This window comes from Bombus vancouverensis, chromosome 7, assembly GCF_051014615.1.
Source record: "Bombus vancouverensis nearcticus chromosome 7, iyBomVanc1_principal, whole genome shotgun sequence".
Taxonomy (NCBI): domain Eukaryota; kingdom Metazoa; phylum Arthropoda; class Insecta; order Hymenoptera; family Apidae; genus Bombus; species Bombus vancouverensis.
Window position 1 is genome coordinate 4,775,203 of NC_134917.1, and position 13,263 is coordinate 4,788,465.

At 32.3% G+C, this 13,263-nt stretch overlaps 1 protein-coding gene across 6 annotated transcripts in view; it reads left to right on the forward strand.

Moving 5' to 3' along the window:
* Positions 1 to 13,263, forward strand: part of LOC117161622 (uncharacterized) — an 83,061-nt gene that overhangs the window by 16,516 nt on the left and 53,282 nt on the right. The window contains exons 2-4 of one of the 6 annotated variants that reach the window (XM_076619880.1): positions 4,205 to 4,405; positions 7,604 to 7,692; positions 8,409 to 8,633. In XM_076619880.1, the coding sequence (XP_076475995.1) occupies positions 7,676 to 7,692; positions 8,409 to 8,633 (242 nt within the window). In that variant the 5' untranslated portion in view covers positions 4,205 to 4,405; positions 7,604 to 7,675. Of the gene's footprint in view, positions 1 to 4,204; positions 4,406 to 6,888; positions 7,002 to 7,603; positions 8,634 to 13,263 lie in introns of all 6 variants that reach the window. The other 5 variants (XM_076619879.1, XM_076619881.1, XM_033343281.2 and 2 more) reach the window with 5 other exon arrangements.

Genomic DNA, 13,263 nt, shown 5'->3' on the forward strand with positions numbered 1-13,263 from the left:
CAACAAATAACACTCATACTACAACTACTTACAAACATGCTAAGCAAAAAATAAAAATGGACACGCTTAAAATAGCAGCCTGGAACTCTAACGGCCTACAATAAAGGGCCCTAGAAACTAAAACATTCCTATATAACAATAATATCGATATAATACTTGTTTCAGAAACACACTTCACTATAAAAAGTTATATAAAAATACCATACTACATCATATATGATACCAAGCATCCCCCAGGAAAAGCATAATAAGAAACGACATTAAACACCATTTACACAGCCAAGTTAGTAAGGAATATATCCAAGCAACCACCGTTACAGTACAAACTAGCAGCAACCATTTACAGTTGTTAGCAGTATATGTACCACCGCGACACAAAATTACATCACAAATGTGGGAAGAGTACTTTTAACATTTAGGTGACAAGTATATTACAGCGGGAGACTACAATTCAAAGCACGCACTATGGGGATCAAGAATCACTACACCTCGAGGTAGAACCTTGGAAAAATACATTAGAAACAATAATCTCAATATATTATCCACAAGAAGACCGACATACTGGCCGACAGACCTAAGCAAAATACCTAACCTGCTAGACTTTGCAGTTACAAAGGGACCAAACGCAAATAAACTAAACATAGCACCCAGCCTCGAGCTTACCTCCGACCATACGCCCGTAATAATTACATACAGAAACAAACCAATACTTTACAGCAACACAGAGAAGCTATGCAATAAAACCACCAAATGGCAAATATTCAAAGAAATAATAGAGAGCAAAATCAGCTGCAACATCCCACTGAAAACACCTGAACACATTGATCAAGCAGTAACAACATTCACAGAAACTATCCAAGAAGCAGCATGGGCAACCACCATACCTGAATCAACTAATAGACAAACAAAAATAATTCCGCCAGACATCCTCGAAAAAATTAGAAAAAAAAAGAAAAGCGAAAGCAAAATGGCAAAAACATAGATCAAAAGAAAACAGAAAACACCTAAATAAACTCGCAAAGGAAATAAAAAACAAAATAAAAGAACACAACAACAACGAGATCACAAAATTCATAGAGTCACTATCTGCACACGAAAACTCCAACTACTCCCTTTGGAAAGCCATAAAAAAAATAAAGAAGCCAATAAAACTAGTCCCAGCAATCAGAAAAGCAGATAACACATGGGCAAGAAGCAACGAAGAACAAGCTGAAGAATTTTCCAACCACCTAAGCAACACATTTACACCACATAATATCAATAACAGCAACCACAATTGTCATACCGACGAGGATGCGTTAACCACTAGTACCTCAACTGACAAACACTACATCATACCTAAAACAACAGCACAAGAAATTAGAAACATAATTGAGAAAACAAAAAACAATAAAGCACCAGGAATCGACCTGAACAATGGTAAAATCTTGAAAAACCTTCCTCCAAAAGCGATACGACTAATCACAATAATTTACAATGCAATATTAAGAATCCAATACTATCCTAAACTATGGAAACTAGCACAGATCATAATGTTACCTAAACCAGGCAAAGACCCACACCAAATAGCATCTTACAGACCAATATCACTACTTCCTGTGTTTTCCAAAATACTAGAAAAAATAATTTACGCCCGCTTAAAACCAATAATAGAGAAGGAAAAATTAATACCAGATCACCAATTTGGATTCAGAAACAAACACTCCACGATAGAGCAAATGCACAGACTTACTAATGAAATAATACCAGCATTAGAAAACAAACAATACTGCGCAGCCCTCTTTATGGACATCGAGAAAGCATTTGACAAAATAAACCATGAAAACCTACTTCAATCAATCAGAAAACAATTCCCGGAGCAGATATACCATTTAATAAAATCTTACTTAAGCAGCAGAACCTTCGTAGTAAAAATTAAAGACACATACTCTGAAGTTAAAGACACAAAAATAGAAAAGTGGCTTCAAGTTAAACAAATTAAAGCAAACCCCGATAAATGCAACCACATTACATTCACACTGCGAACAGATACCACCAAACATTATATTGAACGGCACGCACATAATACAAACAAGGCAAGTCAAATACCTAGGACTCCACTTAGATACACGATTCTCATGAAAACTGCATATTAAATCAATAATAGACAAAATACAGATAGCAAGGAGACAAATGCATTGGTTAACAAGTCGAAAATCCAAACTAAGCATAGAAAACAAACTAAAAATATATAAAATGGTCATAAAACCAAACTGGACGTACGGAATAGCACTATGGGGAACAGCAGTAATGAGCCATATAAGCAAAATAGAGAGAATCCAAGCTAAAATTCTTAGAACAATAGTAAACGCCCCATGGTACATTAGAAACGAGGACATACGGAAAGACCTTGGAATACCAACGGTCAAGGAAGAGATTAGCAGATTCGCAAGAAGGTACAGAGAAAGAATAGCAACGCACCCGAACCGGCTGGCAGCGGAAACGATCAACACAACCATAGAAAGGAGACTAAAAAGGAAACACCCAGCAGACCTCACAAAGAATATATCTTAACAAACACGAAGATGGTTCCCCACTGGGGGTAGCCACCCACGTGATAATCAAACAGCTAAAAAATTCTACCAAATGTCCAAATTGGACAAATTGTGAATGTGAAATATTAAATAAAAAAAAAAAAAAAAAATAAAACTCTTATGACTAGTTTAGACGATGCAGCTTTCTGACGAATTGGTAATTGAAAGCAGCGTGTATACATTTCAATATTTTCAACGCATGATCAACTTCCAGACATATGAATTAATGGTATTCAGTGTGGTGTGTAATAACTGTTACTATAAACAGTTTATTCACATTACGATGAATTGTTCATTTGGCGCCTCAATTGTTTGTTTAGTAGTACATACTTGCATACATTTCATATGCCTGTATATAATAATCACCGATTCGATCGCTTTCGACATTCGGTTTTATCGATGTGTGGAGTGATTGGGCAATAAAACCGAATATGTTATTGCTTCGAGAACTATCCTACTGTATAGAAACAATGGATATCTTCCCTATTTTTCTTCTTTTCCTGATTACAGGAGGTTTCTACATGTCCCTCTCTCCCTTTCACTACACGATTAATACCTTCGTATTAGAGACTTGTTCTTGATCCCCGAACATTCCAATCATTTCTCTATCATTTAGTATTAAGGCAAATAATCCATTGTTTCCATACAGTACGATAACTCTCGAAGCAAGAAAGTCAGTCACTTTAACCGAAACAAAAAATTGTTTATAACTTTGAAACTATTAATTTTTTAGTCCATGTTTGTTGGAACCTTTTTTCATCATTTGGCGAGCACTATCTACTCTAGCAATTATGAGTCCTTTCTTTTCTTTCACCCTGTATATATAAAAACGAAAATGCTGATATGTAAAATAACTAAGAAAACAAAAAAAGGAGAAAAATCAAGTACAAAAAAGGCACAATAGACATAATGAAAATACGGAAGTCCCATTCACACTGGACATACTTTTGAGGCGTCTAAACATTTTGTCAGCAGTGCAAAAATATCTTTATGTGGAAACCACTAGTGGCGGTTAAAAATAATAATTGGGAAACCCAGAATAGAATAAGTTACTTGAATCAGTAACTATAGCGATGTTGACCTACAAATTAGGAAAAGGGAGTCGAAGAAACACAAAACAGCTTTCTGGAAAATTTGCTAAGTGTTTTATGATACACTCCAGACTACATGCTACAAAGGAAAGTAGGAAAAACTAGATTAGAAAGGAAAATTGTGAAGCGAGCAATAACTACTAAAATCTTTTCGGTGAAAGGGAAGCACTTCTCAAAGTCTTGCTATCAATTGCTGGTCATTTTGGTGGAAGGATTGAACCAAAAAAGAAGCTTGAGCTCGAGCCTGAAAGAGTTATTCGTAGAATATGGCAGAATATGTGTAGATATCTAATTTATAACAGAATCAAATTATGGACAAAATTAAAAAATACTCACTTAAAGCGTCGATGATCTATAGCGTCATATACGGGGTATTTTGTGTAAAATAGGCCAGTTAAATATTTTCTTAATCTGTAATAATACATATAATTTTTGTTGCTGTATGTTACAGCTAACACTGTTGTACATATTATTCATGTGTGATAGTATAACTTTGAAGTGATTCTAAAATTTTAAAATTACTATAGAATTTATTTTCAGTGAGATTCCAGGTCGCCTTACACTACTCTTCAAATATAGCAATCGTACCAAGAGTGGATGGATGCCGCTTATAGCGGATACGAGGAGGGGTTTTTAATGAATCGGCAAATGACAACTCGCCAGCCCTACATAACTGACGGGTACGGGCCGAGGGCTGATAAGTATGCGATGTGCTTTTTTCCTTCCTTACGGAAAGGAGAGGTTAGCTTATATTGACACGCAGTTTTTGATGAACTTTAATGATTTGTTTCATGGGTAATAGTCTTACGTTCCTCATGTTTGTCACCGATACTACCATTTTCACGAAATGTTTTAATAATATTTGTGTATATAGAATGCGATGGACAATTACCTACTGGAAATCTTTTTTTGTAACTCTGTAAGTTTCTCTTAGATATTGTTGAGTTTTATTATAAATGAAAATGATTTCAATTTTTGCCTCCTTCGAGTAATGCATTATCGTTTGTGGATGTACCGAAAGTAAATCTTTGATTATCTGCAGAGCAATAATAAATGTGTTTATTTTCAATCTTAAATTGACTTTTGTCGTGGTTGAAACCTAGAATCTCGTTGAATATAATGTAATGTTCGACACTAATCTTAAAATTTGTGACTTCAAGGACATTTTAAGCTGATACTATCATACATCGATGAATGTAAAGTAATGTTGACTATAACATACAACAGAAGAAATTATGTGTATATCCTCAAAAAACATAGACGACTTCGAAAAAGCTATTAAAAAATTATATTTGCTAAGAAAAGTTTTTTCTGTTTGATTTGCCTCTTAAAATCAAGTTTATTAAAGTTACGTAAAATACGTAAATACATATCTCGTATTATAACAAGTAACGAAGGAGTTTAGGTGACCTATTTCACATGAAATACCCTGTGTAGCAGAATAGCGGACTTGACGTAAGGAGAGAAAATTGAATACTTAAGTTTGAAGGCACATTGCGTTGGATAACAAAATAATCCAAGAGGGTTTGGTTTGTACGAATTGATTGTAATTTATAATTACGAATTATTGCTAAACTACCTGCTGTATAAAAAAGACATTCAAAGAGGAATTGAATGGTTTTGAGGGATCATAATGTGTTAGTAATTAGTTTTTCTGTAGATGAACGCGTAGAGATCATATAAAGGTGACATATGTTCTTTTAAGTGGAATTATAATTTTTGCATGAATCTACTCGACATCATTCGATTGTTGTTTGAACATTTTTTTTGATACAGCAGATAGCTTATCGGTATACCGCATTTATAAATTAAAACCGGACACCCTGCTCTAATAAATAGCAATCTAATGTGTATTTCTAACGAATTGGAAGTAAAATATGTCTTAATTTACTGGCTGCAATACGAAACATTCGGACTGAAGTCTATCCCAAACAAAAGTAACATCAACTTTCTAGCAACGGAGAATAAGGGGGCAGTAAAAGATATTTTGGGGTGCGTTGGAGTCTTTATGAAATCTCTCTCTCTCCCTCCCTCCCTCTTTCTCTCTCTCTCTCTCTCTCTCTCTCTTTCATTCTCTCATTGAACTATTGGAATCCTAAACGCGATTACTAATAGCATATCATAAGATACTACTGTTTTGTTTTCTTTTGTTTTAACTATGGAGTTCAAAATCATACATGTACAAGCTATTCAAAAATTATTTATTATCGTTTTGGACGGTGATTCTACATCTTCAGATCGGCGGAGATCTGTTTAAAAAATGGACCACAAAATTGACCTTAAATATGATTGATTGAATTGACATATATGATTGATTTGAGAAGATTTTTCAAAATTTTTTCTATGGCATCATATAGCATTCATCACGGGAAACAAAAATCTCAGAAGAACCATGGGTCACAAATGACCGGTTTTCTTAGAAAAAAATGTTGAAAGATTCATTAATTCTGAAATTGATTTTATTCCCATTTTGAAATCAGAAGTAGCACAAAATAAGGTCAATGCTAATATCTACTTACTTGTGAACGTATAACATCTATCACTTTAACTTTCAAATAGTCTTTATTTATATGGAAAAGATGCAGATTCAGATGTGGAATAAATCAGACATATCAAGCGGTTCTAACTAAATCTCTGTGTCATAATGTGAGGATTACTATACGTCCAAATTTGGCATTCTGATGATTGAGAATGTTGCTGTGGAAGATCTGCTCTCATCCGCGAACAGGATATCTTTAAGACATCATGGGTTGCGTTCGAATCATTTTAATAGTATAATATTTTTTAAATTAATCGCATTCAGCGATAAAATTTTCGTTGAGCGATATAGTTCATGTTGAGATAAATGTCATGTTAGTATGATCACTAGTTTCTATATCCAAAGTTGGTACAACTGCTTGCGGTTCTCTTCTGTTTTTCCCCGTCTGCCACGTTTTTTTCATCTGAGTATCCGGTGTGTTGTAATGATTATACAAGGTGGTGAAATACAGAGCATACAAAACTAATCCGTGTAAATCAATTAAATATCAAAACCCAAACCTATGTAATAACAGTTCATTCTATGAAGTTCTTGCACACGGTGAACCTTGTAAGGATGTTCATCTTCATCACATATTATTTTTCTCACTGCGCCGTGTAAAGCATAATACTTATTCGACGAGCTATTCTTCGCATATACATCAATGAATACACACGTAAAAATTTGCTTTTTTTATGCCAATGAGCACGAGATCCATGGAATGAAGAATTGCTGTAACAATTGTCAACCATTGAACTCTTTGGGAATCGCGATGATCTGGAACTTCTCCTCGATGCTGCAGAGTTCTATTAATTCTTGGTGATTGTTGATATTATACCACGTAATAAAGGATAGTTCCCACCGGCTTCATCAATGGCACGCTTTCTAACCTTTATTGCTTATCATCATACCCATTATGTTATATGATACTATATTATTATATTATTTATTTTGTTTATTTATTTACTTTTAGTATATATCAATTTTAGTTTATTTATTTTGGTGCTCATATTATCTTTTATCTGTAATATATTACCACAATATAATAAATAAGATCAATTTAAGAATTAACGGAACTTTAAATATTTTTTTTCAAGAGGAGTCATTTTCGATACGTGGCTCCTCGTGATAGTACTATATGATGTAATAAAAAAAATTTTGACCTTGAAAATCATACTAAAGGGCAATTTTGCGATCTACTTATTTAACAAATTTCTATTAATTCGGGGGTGTAGAATCACCGTCCAAAGTCATGACAAATAATCTTGTGGCATGACAAAGATTTTATTAGGCAACTACAATAGTCTAACTACAAAAAGTAAACTACTACCATATGTGTGTATATATATACATTACTACTAATAATACTATATTAAGGACAATATAATTATATAGCGATAACATATATAATTTTTTTTCAGGGTTTTTGGTGACCGATAAAACACTAGACAAGTTACAGTACGGAATTAATATGGGAATATTGCCATATTCTAATGAATACAATTAAAAGGTATAGAAGTATATATTACAATTATCCTCGTGTCCGCAGTAATGAATTTGGAACAGCAACAAAATTCTTGATTTTACAGAGATATAAACGAAAAATAATAAAAACAAATATATATGAAAGCGGGCGTAAGAATGTTATTGTCATCTGGTATACAACAAATGTAATTGCAATAGAAAATACTTGTTTATTGAATTTCTGTCAGTTTAACTGCTAAACTGCAAGTTATTTCTAAATAAACTTTAAATAATTTGATTGCTGTTCAAATGCAGTATTCGAATGTATATAAAATTAATTTATTTAGTGTTTTAATACGATATAATATTAGTTGCCATAATTTTGTGAAACTATTTAAAATTACATTAATAAATCTTTGAAAGTTATCATTCAATGTCAGATTTTAAGAATATAATTGATTACTTCGAAAGTAATGAAGATATATATTTTGACGAAATTTTAAGAACTTCGAGTTGATAAAAAACTTCATTCCGTTAACATTAACTGAAAATTAGCAAAAATTCATTAATTATGAAAAACTGTTACATTGAATTAAGTATGATGATAAATAATGAATACAATAACATACAATTTTTCATATTTTATGAAAAAATAATAGTTCTCTAATAGTTGAAAACGTTGAGAGATACGAAAATGTCTGAAAGTAAAGCAAAACCGGCATCACCAATACCGCCGGCTACTACTATACAATGCTGTAATAGTTTAACAGATACACAATGTCCAGCACTTCAAGTGACGTCACGAATGTTACGATCGCCGAGTCATGAAAGTGTTACGACTGACCTCTCTCTATTTAGCGTCTCTTCAATAGCAAGCGAACTGCGAGGGGTTAACAGACTCGTTACTTTTAAATCTTATACCGATATACATCTTTCTGGTCGTGGCCCATCACCGAAACCTGACTCTCGTCAGGTTCAAAGCAACAGGTTTGTGTTATTTATTTATACGGACAGTCTATCGAAAGTATCGACTTGGTCGTTAACAAAAGTTTTATTGGTAGATGGCGATTCTATCGAGGTATTAGAAACATGTCAAGATTTTTGCTAATTTTTATCTTTACTAATCATCACATTAATTAAAATTGAGGTTTTCGGACATAAATCGTGTTCTTTTGGAATAAAATATTTACCTAGTTGATCAATTAAAAATCTTTGTACGAGATACGGCATTGCTTATGAAATATATATTCTGCTAGCCAGCTTCATGCGCTACAAGCCCATTAGCCACAATTAACCACGGATTGTATGATCAACTTATAAATCATTTTTCGGGAGTTGTGTTGTATCATATCAGAAAATGTTCACATCTTGTTCAAATTTTTATTCCAATAAAGCATCTGTTATTAAATCCTATGTTTTATTTTCAAGCATGTAGATTTAATTAATTAATTTGTAAATGCTATAATGAATGCAATGATCTGCAAATACTTTTTTTAACCACTGCGCGCTAATTATAACAAATGATACGTTTTCATTATTTCAAATAAACTTAGTTACGCAAACTTTGTATATACTAAAAGTGTTTTACATTACATTAGATTTAATAATTAGTATGTATATTAGTTTCAGTAATGTAGAGAGTTTCTTTATTGATATAACATAACTATAATAAGTTTAAGTTAAACTTTACAATCATTTGTTTATTTCAATTATTCATTCCATTTCATTTTTTCCATTGATGCATTGATCCGTATTACTGTCGCTTTCACGAATATTCCAGTAGCGGGGTTTTTGGATGGTTCTGTAATGGGTGTAACTTTTAGCCTAGGATAGGCACTTAGTGATTTTAGATGGTGGTGTATCATGCAATTTCTATCGTTAGGGTTTGGCGAAGGTTTTATTCTGATCTAGTGTCTTTCGTTGATACTTTTAAGAGTTTATACGATTGTTAAGTCACATAAAGTATTCGCTATGTTGTTATTACCTATATACCATGGTGCAGTATCGTAAGTATCATCTTCAGTAGTTTGGATTATACTGTTTTAATTTTCTTCAGATTGCTTTTGATGGTTGTATTCTATAGAATTGAAGGATATGTCCATAATAGCCCAACCATTATTATATACACAATGTGTCGATAAAGCTATTGCATAAAAAACTTGTTATTTTGTGATTCATTTTAACATCGCATCGCTTAGAAAAGTATTGGGGATACAAACACACACACTCACAGGTTTAAAATACATGTATAGCGTGTCTCACGTAACTGGACAGATGTATCTTTCAAATGGTTAGAAATGGGTAAACATACTTCGAGTCAATATTAAATAGTATCTAATGATACATAATGCGGAAATAATTTATTACACTTTTATGCATTGATATGCTTAAAAAATGTAATTGCATTTTCTTTTAAACAGAATTCTATACCTTTGATTGACATAGTCGATGCAGTTTTATATTTTTAAAAAAACGTACTAAGGTACTTAATACCCTAGACCTATTAATTCAAAACTTACTGTAGTTAAGAGTTTGCTAAATTATTTCGATATATCTGCAAATGTGATATTTACGCAATAACAAATGTTCGAACGATCCTGGATTGGAGTTTATGCATCTTTACGCCCACTTTTCTTTACTTTAGCTGACGCTTCAGTTATGTCTTTCTCTACAATTTTTGGTAATTGTAGCAAAATACGTTGTTAGGTGGTTTGCACACTACTAGCAGGATGAGAATACATTTTGTCTTTAAATATTTTCATAAAAGGAAATCGAATGGTGTTAGATCCGATGATCGCGATGACCATAAGGAATTCGTGTAGCGATCTATGTTATCGCCACAGCGATCACTGGATCTAAGCCACTCGATTTCTCATCCAATTTCTTATAAAAATGTCCATTTGAGTTTATGAACTTTATCAAATACAATATATTTTGTCTGAAACAGTTTTTGGTATAAGGATAACGAGTTATTTTACATAAAAAGTTTTATTGACTTATTTTGCATATTCTGTTTTTGTTTCTAAATTTTGATTTTGATTTTCTTTTATTTAATCAATGCAGCAGATTTATAACTGTTGCTGTTTCTTCTTATACGAATTATTGGAGGAGTTTATTTTATTTTATGTAATATAATTTCTAAATATCTGTCTGTGCTATCCAACAAATAAGTTTTTTTAATTGGTTTCGGTGTCTTTTGTACCATTTATAAATATGATAGTTATATGGCAAAGTTTATTTTATACCTTTCGGCTTAAAAATGGGGGGTTATATTATAGTTGTATGTTAGATTTTATGTTAAATTGAAATTATTATTGACATCGTAAATTGTGGTATTGTCTGTGAACGTTAACGTGATAATGTTAACGTAATGTTAACATTAATCTCCTTAGTCCTTTAGGAGAATCTGAAGTAAAAAATATTTATTTATATGTATTTGAATTTTCATTGTCTATTTTAATATAAAAGAATCCGTTAGTTACGTAGCCACGCAACATGTTTATCTGATATTTTAGTAGTTCTCCTTTTGAGAGTAATAACCTTGGTCTGTATAAAGTGGATGTTTATACTGGTTTCTCTGGTAAGTAGTAGAACAATTCTTGCATATTTTCACACTAATACAAAGTCTTAGAATCTCATGATTGCATTGAACAATATTGTAATGTGCTTAATTGATTTTAATATCATGTCTTTTAGGATTTTTCAAATAATTAGACCTTGAAATCTTTTTAAGGTTAAGATTTCTTATTAACACTTTGATTTTTTTCTAACTTGTTCTGAATTTCTCTAGAGGTTTCAGTTTTTGCTTTGTATGTTTTACTTTATTGTTTGTATTGTAAGTATTCTTGGCTAGTTCTGTTTCGCGTTGTGCGTTCTCTATGGAACATTAGTCTCCTTCAGTTTTATAATGTTTTTTTACTATCTTCCACAGATTATAATTTGTACCTTTGGTGGTTTCTAGGCTTATTATGTATGTTTCGATTGTGTTATTGCTATAATCCTTGAGTAACTTTTTCACTTATCTGTCGTATATCGTTCTAAATGTCGGTATTCCCTCCATTTCTTATTCATTCTGCATTTCATTGGTGATATAGAAAGTACTGTCACTGTTTGAACTATCTTCTGCCTCCTCAATATTTTCTATTGCTTTAAATCTGCTGTTGGAATTTATCTGACTATCTAATCCCTTCCTGAATTCATTTCAGTTAATTTTTCCAATTATTCTTTAAGAAAGTCGCGTTCAAATAGTTCAAATAGTCAAATAGTCGTTTTGTGTGTAAATATAAGTGAGCGAATAACGGTAATAAGCGAACGCAAGTGCGAAATCGAACTATAATACTCGAATACCGGGATATAACTAAGTCAAAATGTTAAAAAAGAGGACGCCCATCTTCTTCACTAATATTTACTGTCGCAATATTACAGAGAGATGTTTGTTGTCAAAAATATGGACCACGAGATACTGTACAAAACCATATTATTGTCTACTATGAACAAAAATATACCTCTAGGTTCAACACATGCAATACATCAAGAGACATTTTAGAAAAATGTACATTATGCCCTCATTTCGCAAATTACAAAGGGTACACGAATACAGAAATCTACAAACCACGAGGTAAATTAGATAGAGACACAAAAATTATCAGAAGTAAGAAATAAGAGAAAAATTATGTTTAGACCAGAAAAGTTAACACAGAAGAAGTAGATAATAATAACTATATTAATAATAACTCAATTCTGAACCAATTTTTATACAAATTGAAAACACTGTTTAACCAGTTCATGAATCAAAGCAATATAATCATAAATGCGTTAACGACCGTTACCGAAAAATAATAACAATGGGTTGCGACTTAGAAATAATCATATGAAACGCAAACGATTTAAGACAGCAAAAGAAAATGGATATGCTTCTATTTCTAAAAACATATTTTACAAATAAAAACTACTCCAATATCTTTAACTACAAAATATATTCCATGCTACATTCAGACGGAACCACTCATTTTAAGGTACTGCTACGATTATTAATCCCATGAGCGTCATAGTTTATCACTGAAAGTGTTTTCCATACTAGCATGAATTTCCCGCTACTAGCGTATATGTACATCGTAACCAGTACACTATCTTGAGAATTGAATTTACCATTGAACAAAAGAAGATAAATTTGAACAATTAGGCCAGTAGGATGAGATATTTCAAAGTATAATACAGCAAAGTCTCATAAGTTAACATATCTGACATAAACAGTGACATACACAATAATTTTCATAATCTGATTATATCCGTCATTTCCGCTGTGAATCGACTTTGATACTGACGTATATATGCTACATAATCGCTTGAGGGATTAATGGAAAGATGTCACACCGTGAAATAAATAATCGAATCACGAACATCAAAATAAAGAACTCAAGAGCTTCACTGCTCATAGCTGCGGTATATTATCTCCCACGATACCGAACATGTTTAAATATGTTAAATGAGAGGTTTATAGCAGGAGAAAACTGCAATGCAAAATATCCGCAATGGAGTTCAAGACTCATCAACTACAAAGGTGATATACTCCATAAAACAATGTTATCAAGAGGATACAACTAGATAAAATCTACTT